General features: G+C 40.9%; 2 protein-coding genes across 8 annotated transcripts in view; one reads left to right on the top strand and one right to left on the bottom strand.

Moving 5' to 3' along the window:
- The first annotated feature begins 10 nt into the window (after positions 1 to 10).
- Positions 11 to 3,327, top strand: GPR160 (G protein-coupled receptor 160). Of its 4 annotated transcripts, none has more exons than XM_051626964.1 (3): positions 11 to 278; positions 794 to 894; positions 1,855 to 3,327. In XM_051626964.1, exon 3 carries the CDS (start codon positions 1,909 to 1,911, stop codon positions 2,926 to 2,928), a length of 1,020 nt encoding a protein of 339 aa, XP_051482924.1. In that variant the 5' UTR covers positions 11 to 278; positions 794 to 894; positions 1,855 to 1,908; the 3' UTR covers positions 2,929 to 3,327. The 4 variants fall into 4 exon arrangements, with proteins under 4 accessions (XP_051482924.1, XP_051482922.1, XP_051482923.1 ...); XM_051626962.1 differs by having other exon boundaries at positions 12 to 278; positions 794 to 835; XM_051626963.1 differs by lacking the exon at positions 794 to 894 and having other exon boundaries at positions 12 to 278.
- A 607-nt stretch (positions 3,328 to 3,934) lies between these two features.
- Positions 3,935 to 13,513, bottom strand: part of PHC3 (polyhomeotic homolog 3) — a 32,952-nt gene continuing 23,373 nt past the window's right edge. For all 4 annotated transcript variants that reach the window (XM_051626951.1, XM_051626950.1, XM_051626952.1 and 1 more), the window contains one exon: positions 3,935 to 12,152. In XM_051626951.1, coding sequence (XP_051482911.1) covers positions 11,998 to 12,152 — 155 coding nt within the window. In that variant the 3' untranslated portion in view covers positions 3,935 to 11,997. The remainder of the gene's footprint in view (positions 12,153 to 13,513) is intronic.

The raw sequence follows: 13,513 nt of genomic DNA, 5'->3' as shown, positions 1-13,513 counted from the left end.
CTCAGCCGCCGCGGGGGGTGCGCAGGGACGAGCACAGCCCCTCGCAGCCCCCTCCTCGCAGCCCCTCGCAGCCCCGCGGGGCAGGGCCCCTCCCTGCCGGGCCGGCGGGAAACGGGCGGGCGGCCCGACCGGCTGGGCTGGGCGGGCAGGGCAGGGCAGGGCAGGCCCGGCCCCGAGCCCCGAGCCCTTCCCTGGCTCCCAGCCGGTCCCCGGGCCGCGGGGCGGATCCCATCCCGCAGCGCACGGCCCGGCGGAGCGCGGAGGGGCGGCCGCAGCAGGTGGGTTCGTGAGGAAGGAGGAGGGACCCTCCTCGGGCGCCGGGGAAGCCGCTGGCAGCGCGGGCGGCTCCTCCGCCGCCGCCCCCCGTTCCGCAGCCCGGCGGGGCCCCTGCGGGTGGGGAGGACGGGGGGCTGCCCCGAGCCGCGGGAAGCGCTGCGGGAGGCGCGGGCTGCGAGCGCTCGGCGGCGGCGGGAGGGCGCGGGGAGGCGCGGGTGCCGGGACCCGCCGGAGCCCGCGGGATGAGCCGCGTTCCCGCAGCAGCGCCCCGGCCGCTCTGCCCCGGGCTTCGCACAGCCCGAGAAAGGCCTGACTTGCCTACAGGTGGTTTTTACATTATAATGATACAGATTTCTAAAAAAAAAAACCCAACAGCCGGATTTGAGCGATTGCTTCTACGGCATGAGCCTGCTCTCCGTGCAGGTGCCTGCCTTCTGCAGGCACAGGTGCACCGGCCAGGCTGAGACGGGCTGGGAGGGCTATTCTGAGTTGTACCACAAAACGTGTTTTGTTTCAGAGGATGAAACGTACTCGTGCAGAAGACCAGTGAAGCAGTCGGGTAGGCTTGCCACCAAATTCCGTGGTAGCGAGTGGATACATCTCCAGTTGCACTGACAAGTACTTTTGTCTGCTCCTCTCCTGCTGCTCTTCAGGGAGGCACTAACTCACGTGCAGACTGGCGAGCTGGTCATAAAATGTGTCTGTTTAAATACAAGTGATTCATAGTTAGCAGAAATCCTAAGAGGCGATTTCTTTTTACAGCTGCCTTGGTTTCTCAGCTTTTCTCTGCTGTTGCTAAGATTGCTGCTTAGGAAAGAGAAGCAAGCATGTACAGCTTTGTCTGATACATCTTGCTGACATATACAAAGCCATCCTGTGTTCACTTTCCTTGGGAATTAACTCAGGGAAATTAATTACCGTAAGGAAACTTAGGGAAGTCCAAGAGGAAAAACAGCTCTTCTGACGTATCTGTCATTGTAGTACTTACATTGCTAAAGGATAAACATAAAAAAGCTCAGTCAACTAATGAAGCTTGTGTGTTTTGGATTCCCTCAAAGCTGCAGCATTTTAGCACTTAAAAAGCATGAGCTGGGTTGATGCTGCTTCTGCTTTCAGGGCATTTCTGAAGCCTCAGTTCTGTGTAGATTCTATGAGCATGATGGACTGAGGCCACACTGTAAGACCTCCTGTGTCTTGTACAGTTTCTGTCCTTTGTGGTTACTTATTTTCTTCAAAATATGTAGGAGCTCTGAAACATCCATCCCTCTGCCCAACTGGGCAGAAAGACCCCTGTGCTTTCTAAAGGGAAGGAACCCTATTTCCTAAACCTTTCTTTTGGGAAGTAGCTAGAAAACTTAGGTCTATGATGACCTTTTAAAACTTAAGAAAATTTGAGAAAGATAAAATTTAGGTGCTTTTTCACAATTTAATCATGTGGTAGTGAAGCTATTTACTCTTAATGAAGAAACCTGGAAAATTCAGATGTAAATTTAGTAGTTGCTCTAATGGAGAATTAACTAATTGGTAGAGGTACTCTGGAAATACATGTTTACAAACTTTTATTTTTTTCCTTTCCAGGTATGAAGCACTGTGCCCTGTGATACTTACTTTGCTGGTTCTCACCACTGGAGGATGGCTGCCATGCTTTGTGAAAATTGTTCTGGTCAGTACCACTACACCCAGGTCAACCAGCCTCTTGAAACCAGCTGCATGTTGCTCCTGATTATGTTTGGAAAAGTGTTCCTTGATTTCTTCATGTTGCAAGTTAAGCAGAAGGATGTGAAAGTTAGTTTCATGGGATACTTCTGTGTTTCACTGGCACTTCTTGATTTCATACTGCTGCTAAGTATATCTTTCATTTTCTACTTTGAGGACTTTGCACTCTGGGGTGTACGATTTACAAAGTACCACATTTGCCTGTTCACTCAGGTAATTTCTCTTACCTATGGTATTTTGCATTACCCAGTGTATCTTGTAGCTGGTGTGGATTACTACATGACTATAGCCCAAACCTCCCACTTTCCTAAAAGAAGTCAAAGATTACTTTATGTATTTGCTGTGGTTGTTATATGGATCTCAGGGTTTTTTTGTATTCTGGAGGTTCCTGCTGTCTACGAAGGACTAGAAATTCAGAACCGCTTTTCTCCGTATCAGTGTCCCCTCCATGCCAGCGTGCAGAGCTACTCAGTCTCATGTGCCATGGTGCTGCTGACAGGCACAGCCCTCCTGGCTTGTCGGAAGGAACTCCTAGCCATGCTGATGTCTGTCAGGGTTGTTTCCTTTGCTGGTCAGCCTGTTCTGATGTTCTCATATGTGTCCAACAACAATGGTGCTAGCTTTAAGTGGCAGCTCCTGACCAGACTCCTCCTCTGTTTCCTTGGCACTTGGGCACCTTTTCTTCTTCTTCAAATTATCATTTTGTTTCTGGGTGCTCGGATTCCAGCCTACATGGAGATGAATGTCCCCTGGCTCTACTTCATCAACAGCTTTCTCATCGCAGTGGCATACTGGTGTCGATGTCATGATGTTGAATTGACAGAGGAGATGTGGTCCACAGATCCATTTGTCAGCTGGAAATTCTGCTTTATGCCATTTAACAATGAAAACACAGAGCCAGCTGATAAGCCAGGCACAGTAATTGTAATCTGTTAATGAGCTGCTGACTGAAAAGACTGCAAATCATTGCTGTGCAACAGAAGCGTGTATTCTGACGTTCTGTGACCGTGTCTTTACAGATCATAACAAGTAAACATCTCCAGAGCTATAACCAATGGAAAAAAAGTCCAACGTCCACCAATGTTGCAATGGATACTGGACCCGAGTGTGGGACACCGCTCCTTTCCACACTGGGTTCCTGTGGGCACCTGCCAGTTCAGAGGATTTAACTTAAAATACGGGTTTAAGAAAAGACCACTACTTCTATAAAACAAGTTTTCAGTTAAACCTTATGTTTATGACTAGAATTTTACACTTGCTTTAAATGGGATGATCTCAGGTTTTACAGTGTAAGATGCAATAAAGTCTTCAGAGCTGGAGCTCTTTTATCAGTTATGTATGTGTGTTAACCTGCTGTCACAGGTTGAAACAACTCCTGTCATTTTTTTAAGAGTGTTATTTTTGCTTAAGTGTGACTTTGTCAGTTCAAGTTAAGGGTCATCTGTTTAATGGGAAATAAATTGTCATTAATGTAAATCAACAACTCCTACAGAAATAAAAAACTTTGTTTACATAGTAAAAAAAATAGTGCAAGATGTGCAGCTTCCACAACTACAGGAAAGGAGGTGATGTTTCATTATTTCTTTGCTACTGCCCCTCTAAAGTATCTATGTGCATATTCAAATTAAATATTACAATCAGAGCAATAAGTTTAAATGCAGTGGCAATTACACTAAAAATGGAACAAATACAGATGTGCTCAATACATGTGCTCAGCTCTACTCTGTACTAAGCAGATGTGCATGCTCTTACAAGGTTAGTTGCTGAAATTAAAATTTACCTTGAAGCCAAACAGTTAAGTTTCAAATGGGACTACTTCAGCAGGGGAAGAATCAGCCAGGCTTCTAGCAAAAATACTATCACCATTTAAAAATTCTTAAAGTTTTTTGAAGGTTTTGATTTAATTTTTCCAAGAGAAATAAATGATACACTAGCAAAGCAGACAAATGGAAGTAGCATTTATTTCTGAAGCACTGAACTCACAATACAATGCTGTATTGAAATAGAAACTATATAAGTAAATGGTGCTGCAGGTTGGTTAATCATTCACCCAGACCCACAGGGAACAATGATATCACACAATACTCATTAAGAAAAATCTGCAGATAACAAAAGGTGCAATTACAAGCAAGTTTAAGCAGCATAGTATAAGGTGCTTTGTTTCAGCATTTGTATGATGAATTTACCCATTAACAGATTAAAGAATTTCACTTCTACAGATCGTAACGAATGAGAGAATCTAAAATTCATTCACATGCTAGTTGGCAATAGGAAAGTGCTTTTTAAAAAAAAGGATTCACAAAGTGAAGATTATATTTTTTACATAGTTCACTGTGTGCTCTTCAACTGTAAAATTTAAGATTCGGGTTACAAATTACATTGCTATACATCAATTATAGACATAGATTTAATTGCAGAATTCAATGCTACGTGGGCTAAGTTTCTTATAAAAGAATATTCCAGCAAGTCACTCCATAAGAATACACAGTCACATCTCAATCATATATTAATCTTACATTTCTGCAATATATTAAAGTCCAATCATCATTCTGATCTATTACTTCACCCTACATAGTGCTTCTTTGACCCACAGTCTGTGGTAAATTTGAGGTTTCAGTGAGTTGATCGAAAGGACATGAGCATTTTTCAACAGTAGAAAACTGTTACTGAAAACTGTTCTACTGAAAAAAGTAGTCTGGGGAAAATCTGTTCAAAAGGCCACCAAAGGGACAGTAAATGATCACAAACTGAATGTTAAAACTAGTGCAATACGAGGCGGGAATGCTTAGCAACACAGTTTGAAGTGTTTGGCACCACAAAATATTCATCCTTTATGCTGGAAAATGTATCTGGAGGAAATTTTATTTCCATATTAGAAGTAGGAAAGCATGTTAACCTGAAAAACAACCTTAAGCAAACACTCCCTGCTCTCTCAAATTCTAATTGCTGTTACTCAGCACTTAAGATGTAATAAGACAAACCATGTCTAAATGCCTTTTTTTTGACACAGCAGTTCTTCAGGTTTTATATAAACTGGACCCCACTGAAATGGGGTTGACAAAATATTTACAAAACTTAACTCCACTTAAAAACCAGAAAATATCTCAAATATAGCAATGCACCAGGCATTTCAGAAGATCATGAAATAACTACTCCCTACAGACTTGGCAGGCAAGGGAAATTCCTAATTTAAAATTCATTTAACATGAGATGAAGGCAAAGTTATTTTCAAGAACATACATTTCAGATGCTTCTGTTTTGTGTTGGCAGTCTCACCCTTCTGATTCATTATATAGAACTGGAACAGCAAGAAGTTGTGTAAGGCTGCTGATGTATTTTATCAGTGTAGTTCAGGTTTTCAACCTGTAATTAAAGTTTACACAGCCCCATCTGTCCTGATGTGGCAGAATTCCCACAGTTGCTGGCAAATGTGAATGTACTGATGCTAAATCACTGTAATACTATGAAATGTATTCTCTTGTGCTCTTTGGGGAAGGGTCAAAGAGCTTTAGGCCCTCACTGGGTTGGTACCAGCAGCACTACAGGCTTCACACAGCATCCAGCCATGGCCTCGGAGCCATGGAACCATTCTGAAACACATTAATAGTAGCTCTGTCAGCCCACTTTTATCCATGACTTTTTATGGAGGGAGATACCAGTTGTGATCTTTATCCTGCTACTCTCTTAACATTCTACATCTTTTTCTCTCTTCATGTATTTTCTCTGGTGCTTCTGGGAAGTCGTAACACTGACCCTCGAGTCCAGCCATAGAACCATAAACCACTACTCTGTATAAGACGATTACAGTTTCACTGCCAGTTGGAAAGAAGAGAGAAGCCATGCTAGGAAGGTGTTAGTACTACAGACAACCACTGCTCTGTCTCCTCTGTACATCACTTCCTGTGCTGTGCCAGCAACAAACGGCCTTATACCATTCAAACACTTTACAGTCTTTAGTTCTGATAGGATTATTTAATATTAACAGTGGCTAAAGTCTTAACCCTTCATGAGAAGCTTCTGTACTTTCCTCTGATAAAGAATCCCTTACAAATCAACATTTATTCTAATGAGATGCTCTGTATGTTTTAATGAGATACTCTTAGCTGCTTTCAACTCTAAATAGAAGTATTTGGCACTCATTAATAGAAACCTTCATTCCTTACACCCTTCTTTCCTCATCAGTACTGGTTTGATAACACACTAACACAAAGACTACCTGGAAAGGTAGTTGGGTGTGTAGAATGTCTTAGTGATCTTTCAAACATCCACTCAGCAAAAAGCTGTCAGAGAACAGCAACATCCTGGCTGCCAGTACATGGACCAAGCAGTGGAGAACAAGTCTCCAAAAATCCAGGCATGCCTCATGAATCAGTATTTGTGCTTCTAGCCTAATCCCATAATCAGCAAGGACACCCTGATTGAATACCTCTGAACAATAAGCCTTTCAACGACTCTACATAACAATACAGTGCTTTTTACACCCAATTAAAATGCTCCTTAAGTATTGCACCTAAATTATATTTATGATCACTCTTCTATAATCGTACAATTGTGGTCAAATTGGAATTCCTTCTACATGGAAAAAAACTCTTTAGATCTCCTTTTTCTAGCTCCTCACTGCACAGTCATTTTGGGTAATTCAGCAGGAAGCTGAAACATGCTGGAAGTTTAAAATTTTTTAACTTGCAATCTGTTCATAACACTGACTCCCAGACCTGTGCTTTTGAAAAGTTGTATCAACAAGTACAAAAGCTACACTTCAGGTCTACCATGTATCTTCACACCTTTGAATTGTTTTTTCCTTCCCTTTAGCTAGAAAAGATCAGTAAACAATGTGCACACACAAGTGCACAAGCAGGTGTGTCTAAGTGTTAATGTAGGGGTTACACAAACCTACAGAGCAGCTGAGGATGGAGGCCTTGAGTGTATGTGGAAGTGCTGACTGTGAGACCCAGAGAAAAGAGTCACACAAAATGCCCTGACCAACAGAGCTCACACCCAACAGGGCAAAAAGCACATGTAGAAATCTGTATGGAGAAGGAAAGGACACCTGATAGAGCTCCTCCCAAGTTGTGAAGGTGGAAAAACCAAATCAGCAAGATTGATATGGATTAGCCTAACATGTCCTAACTGCTTTTGTTCTCTACCTATGTCCCAGGCTCTGACTGCAGGGGTACAGGCTGTCCATCAGCTCAGACTGCCCAAGGGACAGGTTCCTGAAAAAGAAAATAGACATCTACACAGCAGGCACTTCTCTGCATCATAATTATCATCTCTTTCTTAAATGTCACTATTTGCAAAGCCATCCAGTCAAATGGATAGGGTGTAAATAAATCCTTATGGCTAAAGACAAATTTCTTTAAAAGTAGCTTAATTTAGGCTTAACTTAAATGAACATAGTATTAAATTAGTGTAAATTCCTCTTTCTCCTTACAATATTTCCTGAAACTACAGCTCACTGTGCAAGAGTAACTTAAAAATTATTTCACTATGAGCAATTACTAACACCTTACATTGAAATGATGCATTTATAGATCTGCTCATACCTGTTCCACCCAGCATTCAACAGACACAGTACATTTAAAACTAAATACTTTAAAATGTTAGTTTCTTTCCATCTCTGGTGAACATTAAAACAAGTATCCTAGAATGATTCTTTTGAAGAGTCATTGTCTGCAGCCTAGAACAAATGATGAGCAAAAGTCTGGCTAGTGAGTGACACCTATATACCTAAATAGATGTTATCAGGACATCCCTATGCAATACTGGTAAGAAAATAACCCTGAAAGCTTTTATATACACATGCTTATTTTTAATATTCATAGTCTCAGTATAATCAGAACTACTCATGCTATAAATTTTGTCGATGTCCAATTATTTGCAAAACCAGGACACACAGTACAGGTGTCACTGAATTCTTTGATCACTTGGAACTTTACATTTGTCAACGATTAAGAAACTTCTTGAGCTATTGAGCTGTAAGTTTCTACACTGATATTGTACACATAAAAATGGGAGCATTCGTCTGAAATAGGCATTAGTTTGAACTGGTATGCCAGGCAGAGACACACTACACCCAGCAAAGTCTCACTACATAAACTCCCATTCAGGCTACAGTTAAGGAATGGTTTTATACCTGCACATTTCCTAATAGTTAAGATCAAGATAAGTGATCCAAAAGCTATCCTAAGGCTGCTCAAATACTTGTTTTTATCCCATTTCTTTCCTCTTGCCACATCTGCAGTTATGATGGACTCTATCTTTTCTATCAAAATGCTGGATTCCCACTTGTGATTTGTCCAAAAAGAAGTTAAGGGAAAAAAAACCTGCTTTCACAGGAAAGAAACGGGGAAATGGATACTTGCAGAATATAAACCTTCTATTTGAGATATCTCACTGACACAAATCTAGCAAAGGTTTTACCCTCCATCAATAACTTCACTTTTGGAAAACAATACAATGGGTTAATGGGTAAAGAATGGATTTACCATTCAGTCTTAAAAAACCCTTCATACATTCTCTGGCAATCCAAGCCAAGCAGCAATTTAACTTGACAAAATTTTTTATTCTCTCTCTAAGCAAGCTGATAAAGCCCTATGGATGTGCCAAGTGTGGGGCAGGAAAAAGCCACACAATGTATCTCTCTCTTGAGCTAAGATCTCACAGTCTAATCTCTTCTTTGCTATAGGAACTGAAATATTGCAGGGATTTCAGTGAGCTGTAGTCTTAACAACAGCAGCAGTCTGAATACAGAATGCAAAACTCCAGGAAATAAAGCTAATGAAAAGGATTTCTTGCACATCCAGGGCGGGGGGACTGGGACAGACACAACTATTATAACATAGTCAATTAAAATCTGCAATGCTTCCTATTTTGCAAGACAGTCTAGCTTACTTTGTTGAAAAAGCCATGGGAAATGGCAGTAGAAGCCTGGGAAAACCTCACTGATCTGAACAGAAACAAGTGACCGGTATGCAAAATGGTTCTGGAAGAATATAAAGTACTATATTGCTTTTTTGAGTAAATACAAATGCTTCTGAAGCAGACTTGAGTTGCACTCAGAAATTTTCCAGCCTGCTTTCACATACAGATGTCATTTTTCTTTAAACTGATTTTATCGACACAGCTACACTGGCAACCCCTCCAATGCATGTGCATTTCTATCAGTAAAGGTTAGTATAACTGTGTCTGCTTTTAAGGTCCTGCTTAATGCCAAAACCAGGGAAAGGGAACAAATTTTCAGTATGTGTAAGGCTCACATTCTTAGTTGTTGTGTTCATGAATATTTAAAGCATAACTCACTATCTGTGGCTCTCCCAAAAAACCAGAATATGTAGTGTACCAGAGGAACCAGAACATTAATCAGGTCTACTCTGAGCTCCCGGCATCTGTCAGTGATTATGTCCCAGAGTCATATCCAAACACTAGCTGTAGAAGGTCTCCTGAAAGCTGTCTAATAAAGCAGAATTAAAACAACCATGAAATTCTCACGCATGTAACAACACTGTGATTAACTGCAGGTCTAAATAAGAGACAACTCCACATTTTCAAATATGCCTTCAGCCATTATCAAATGACATTTACATATACCTACTTTTTACATTGCCAAAGAAGAGTACAATCAGAAGACAGGTTAAAAATTAGCCAGTGAAATTTTTGTATAAAAATAATAAAACTTTAAGACAAAAGCCAAAGGATAAATATCTAAGATATCTTTAGTCTTCAATTATCTCATCAAAACAATGCATCCTTTAAAACTTATGTTACAGATATGCTACAGGGTTTATCTTACAGAAATGCTACAGATGGGAACCTCCTGTCTCCATCATTTGAATATCTTTCACATGAACACTGCCAAACATTGAACCTTCAACTAAGTTGATTTGACAAGAGGAACTGAAGACAGAAAAAAACAAATTAGAAAGTGCTTAGCAGCTTCCCTCCAAAATAAACCCAGACATCAATAAATTCTCTAAAGCCTTTGGTGCTATTTGGATAAGGGCTCTTACCATATACTAGTGTGGAACAGCAGTGGAGCTTCAGTGGTCAATAATAATATTAATAACATTTGCTATTAATAAGCTCAAATAGCTGTAATTAAAAACAATCATTGTAATGTTGATGTCTGGAAGATAATGATAGAAAGTCTGTTAATAGAAGCAAAGCAATAGTCTTATTAAAGGAAAATGAAGAACAGATTTTTCTGTAATCCAAGTTTACTCTTTAAGGTCATCAGTTAAATAATATACATATTAATCTACCTGTCAGAAACCTTCCTTTCAGCCAGTGTATGTGCATCGACTCCTTTTGATCTAGGTCAGCAGTTCTCAAACTTTAGATCAGTTCCTCTTCTCTTCAGGAATTCTTTAGGGTCCCCCTGAACATCTCCCTACACGACCATATATTATGCATTAAATTGCATAAAATACAAAATACATTATTTGCAGACACATACACATATTTAGTTCAAATATACACAACGACTCTGTCAGCACACATACCCTTCTTTCCCTATACAAGAGCTTAGGGATCTAGATCTGTACATAAGGAGAATGTAGCTACAAAAGGGAGGGAACAGAAGGTACAAAACACATCCACGAATGTCCATACACAGGTGATGGGGAAGCAAAGGCCCAGAAGGTGTCCGAGCAGCTTCTGAGGGTGTCAGTAACCAGGGAACACGTACTTGTTCGGCACAGAGTGCGAGAGAGGGGAGATGGGAGATACTACTATCCCAGTGCCTGGGCCTGCAGCATCCAAGTCTGCTGCCAGAGGAACAAAGCAGGGCCACTGGAGATTTCTCCCACAGCTGCCTAGCAGTGGCACTCCTGCCCATCTGCAGCTCCAGGCTCCCTTGCTGCAGCAGCAGCAGCTCCTACAATGAGCTCTGAAAGGACCTCCTCGAGCAACTCACCATGCTCCTTCCTCAGACTACTGCAAGCCCAGCTCACACTAGCCAGTGGGCAAATAAAAGGTGCTTGGAAGCTTCCAATGAGGCAATGGGAATGCACTGCAGGGAAAGACAAGTTAGAAGAGGTATCAAGAACAAGAGCATCTGAGCTATGCTATCCCTTCTCTACCTCCAGTCTTCCAAGTACACTTGTCTCAACACGAGCTAGTTCTGGCTGCAGTTTTCAGCCCCTCATGCTTAGGCATTTAGGAACCTGAACCCTGGGTGTTCTCACACCTTCTCAAGATCCACTCTGAACCCCCATTTGAGAACTGCTGGTCTTATTTAACTAGCAGCATGCAAAACCATAAACCTAACAACTTAATGCCCTCTTAGTGCATAGCAGCATACAAAGAGTAAAGTAACATGTGCTTCAGTTACCTCTGGCAAGAGTGCCCAGCATTTCAGTAGCCTGATGAGGATTTTAATGAGACACCTAAATGGTTTACAGTATTTCCAGACTTGAAGAAAATACTACAATGGCAGAGACAAGGGTAAGCCTACACAAGGAAAACCAGCTGCAAACCTACCCCTTACAAACAGTTTGCTCAAGACTAAAAGGAATTCAGAGAGCACAACTAAATGCATAGCATTTTACTGTTATTAGTGCTTCCACAGGGTCTGTGGACACTTCTGTTATTTCAGTCCAAAAACTGCTGTATGGGAAAAATCTTGCAGAATACAGCAACACAACTTAAATGGTGTTTAGATTGGGGGGGCAGGGGGGGAGGAGGGTACTGGGGTGTCAGACTTATAAAATAAAGTACACGGTGGGGAATATTTAACCCATCATAGCATATTTCACTTCATGTTTTTCCACAAACTCCCACTTCAACTCAAAGTATTACTCAGGCTTCACAATGAACCTATTAATTGTTGGAAACTACAGAAAACTACCTGGTATAATCAAAGGAACATTTTAAGTCTGTATGTGGGGAAAACCCCACATATTTAACAAAAGAGCACAGTAACACTCATGCCACAGTGAAGATATTGGCATATTACTGTTGGTTGTGTCACTGAGAAACTGGTGTTTAAACCTTCATCTTCACCCCCTAGGATTCCTTCAATGAATTGATACGTGCACAGATTTTCAATGCAGGTCCAAGCTTAATATTCATTGCACTCATAAGGTGATCCTCCTTCAACAAGAGGAGAGCTTGTCCATCAATTTCTTGTGCTCTAAATTCATCTGCAATATCTTGGCAACCTACAAGGCAACAGAAAAAAGAATTACTGGGTGAGAAACGTGCACTCTTAGATGCAATAACTCTGCCAAAGCCAGAACTTTTCAGCTACACAATTTCCAATTCCAAGTTCTCATCCCTTCAACTTGTAGAATCTAAGGTATATGCAAGAGTTCAACATTATGATGGGAACTTCCAAGATAATCTGAAGGTGATTTTTACTACAGCCTCTAATTACAGTCTCTATTGGAGATTTACTCATTGGAAATTTCAAGTCCTAGCAAAGACAACATTCTCCTTTCATTAGGAAAAACAATTGCCATGATCTTGAAATTGGAAGAGACTGGCAAAATACCACAGATGCAGCAATTAAGCAAAAGCATAATTCAAGCAGGTTCTTTCCAGCAATAAAAGATGTGCATATTGTCCTGCTATGTACACCTCAATGAGAATATTCACTCAGCTACCATTTCCAAAAGGTGTTAATTCCATCTGTATGTTACCACTGCTGGGTTAAGTAAACAGAATTTTGATTTATGGGCTTTAGCATAAATGTCTCAAAGACACTTATCATCAGTTATCAGAGTCAATATTCTATACACAGGAGTAACTCATTTCACAAGTGCAACTTCCAACTAGTTGGATTTTTTAAATTTATTCTTTTTAAAATGAGAAACTTTTTTCTGAACATGAAATAACATGGTCTCAGGTTCCTGTGGCCTACAACACAAGAAAAGGGACTTCTCACTGATGGGAATGTCCCAAGTAACTGAGGACCCCTTTCCACTGAAGAACACTGTGGAAACAAAAGGTTCCTCAAAAGATGTTCTGGGCATCTGTTGAGCAGAAACAGTCAGTTATGCCTGACTGTGTGGCAGCTCTGTTACATGGACAAACATCCTCTAACACTGTGAATAAGAGCACTCATTGTCAGTTGTTTATTTGAAACTTCTTTTCCCACAGCCACAATTTTCCTGTTTATCTATTTATGTTCTCAATTCAGTGGTCTCTCCATCTGTCTCAGGGCCTTTCAGACATTTTAATTTGTGCTCTATCTTCCATTCCCGATTTCAATTATTCCTCAGTTAAGCCTATTTTTTGGGCATTTAAAAGGTTTCCCCTGTTGTAAAAGTATACTACTATAGAGATATGAAAATCTCTAAGAACTCCTTTTCCATCCCAGATGAGAGCAACTGACTCATTTTGTGTCCTCTTGTGTGATCAGATTTAAATTCTGTAAAGAACAGATAGTCTAATTTCCTGATGGATTTACTAATGTGTTAAGAGAAAAATAGAAAGGAAATGTGGAAGGAAGCATCAATATCCAAACCTTAACTCATTTGGATGACGTCTCATGGTGATTACATTCAAGGTTGGAAAAGGT

This window comes from Apus apus, chromosome 8 (assembly GCF_020740795.1).
Source record: "Apus apus isolate bApuApu2 chromosome 8, bApuApu2.pri.cur, whole genome shotgun sequence".
NCBI classification, from domain to species: domain Eukaryota; kingdom Metazoa; phylum Chordata; class Aves; order Apodiformes; family Apodidae; genus Apus; species Apus apus.
This window is presented reverse-complemented; position numbering and strand designations above follow the sequence as displayed.

Bases quoted from the DNA above. Each gene is read 5' to 3' on its own strand.
- GPR160 (XM_051626964.1), top strand. From the start codon at position 1,909: ATGGCTGCCATGCTTTGTGAAAATTGTTCTGGTCAGTACCACTACACC.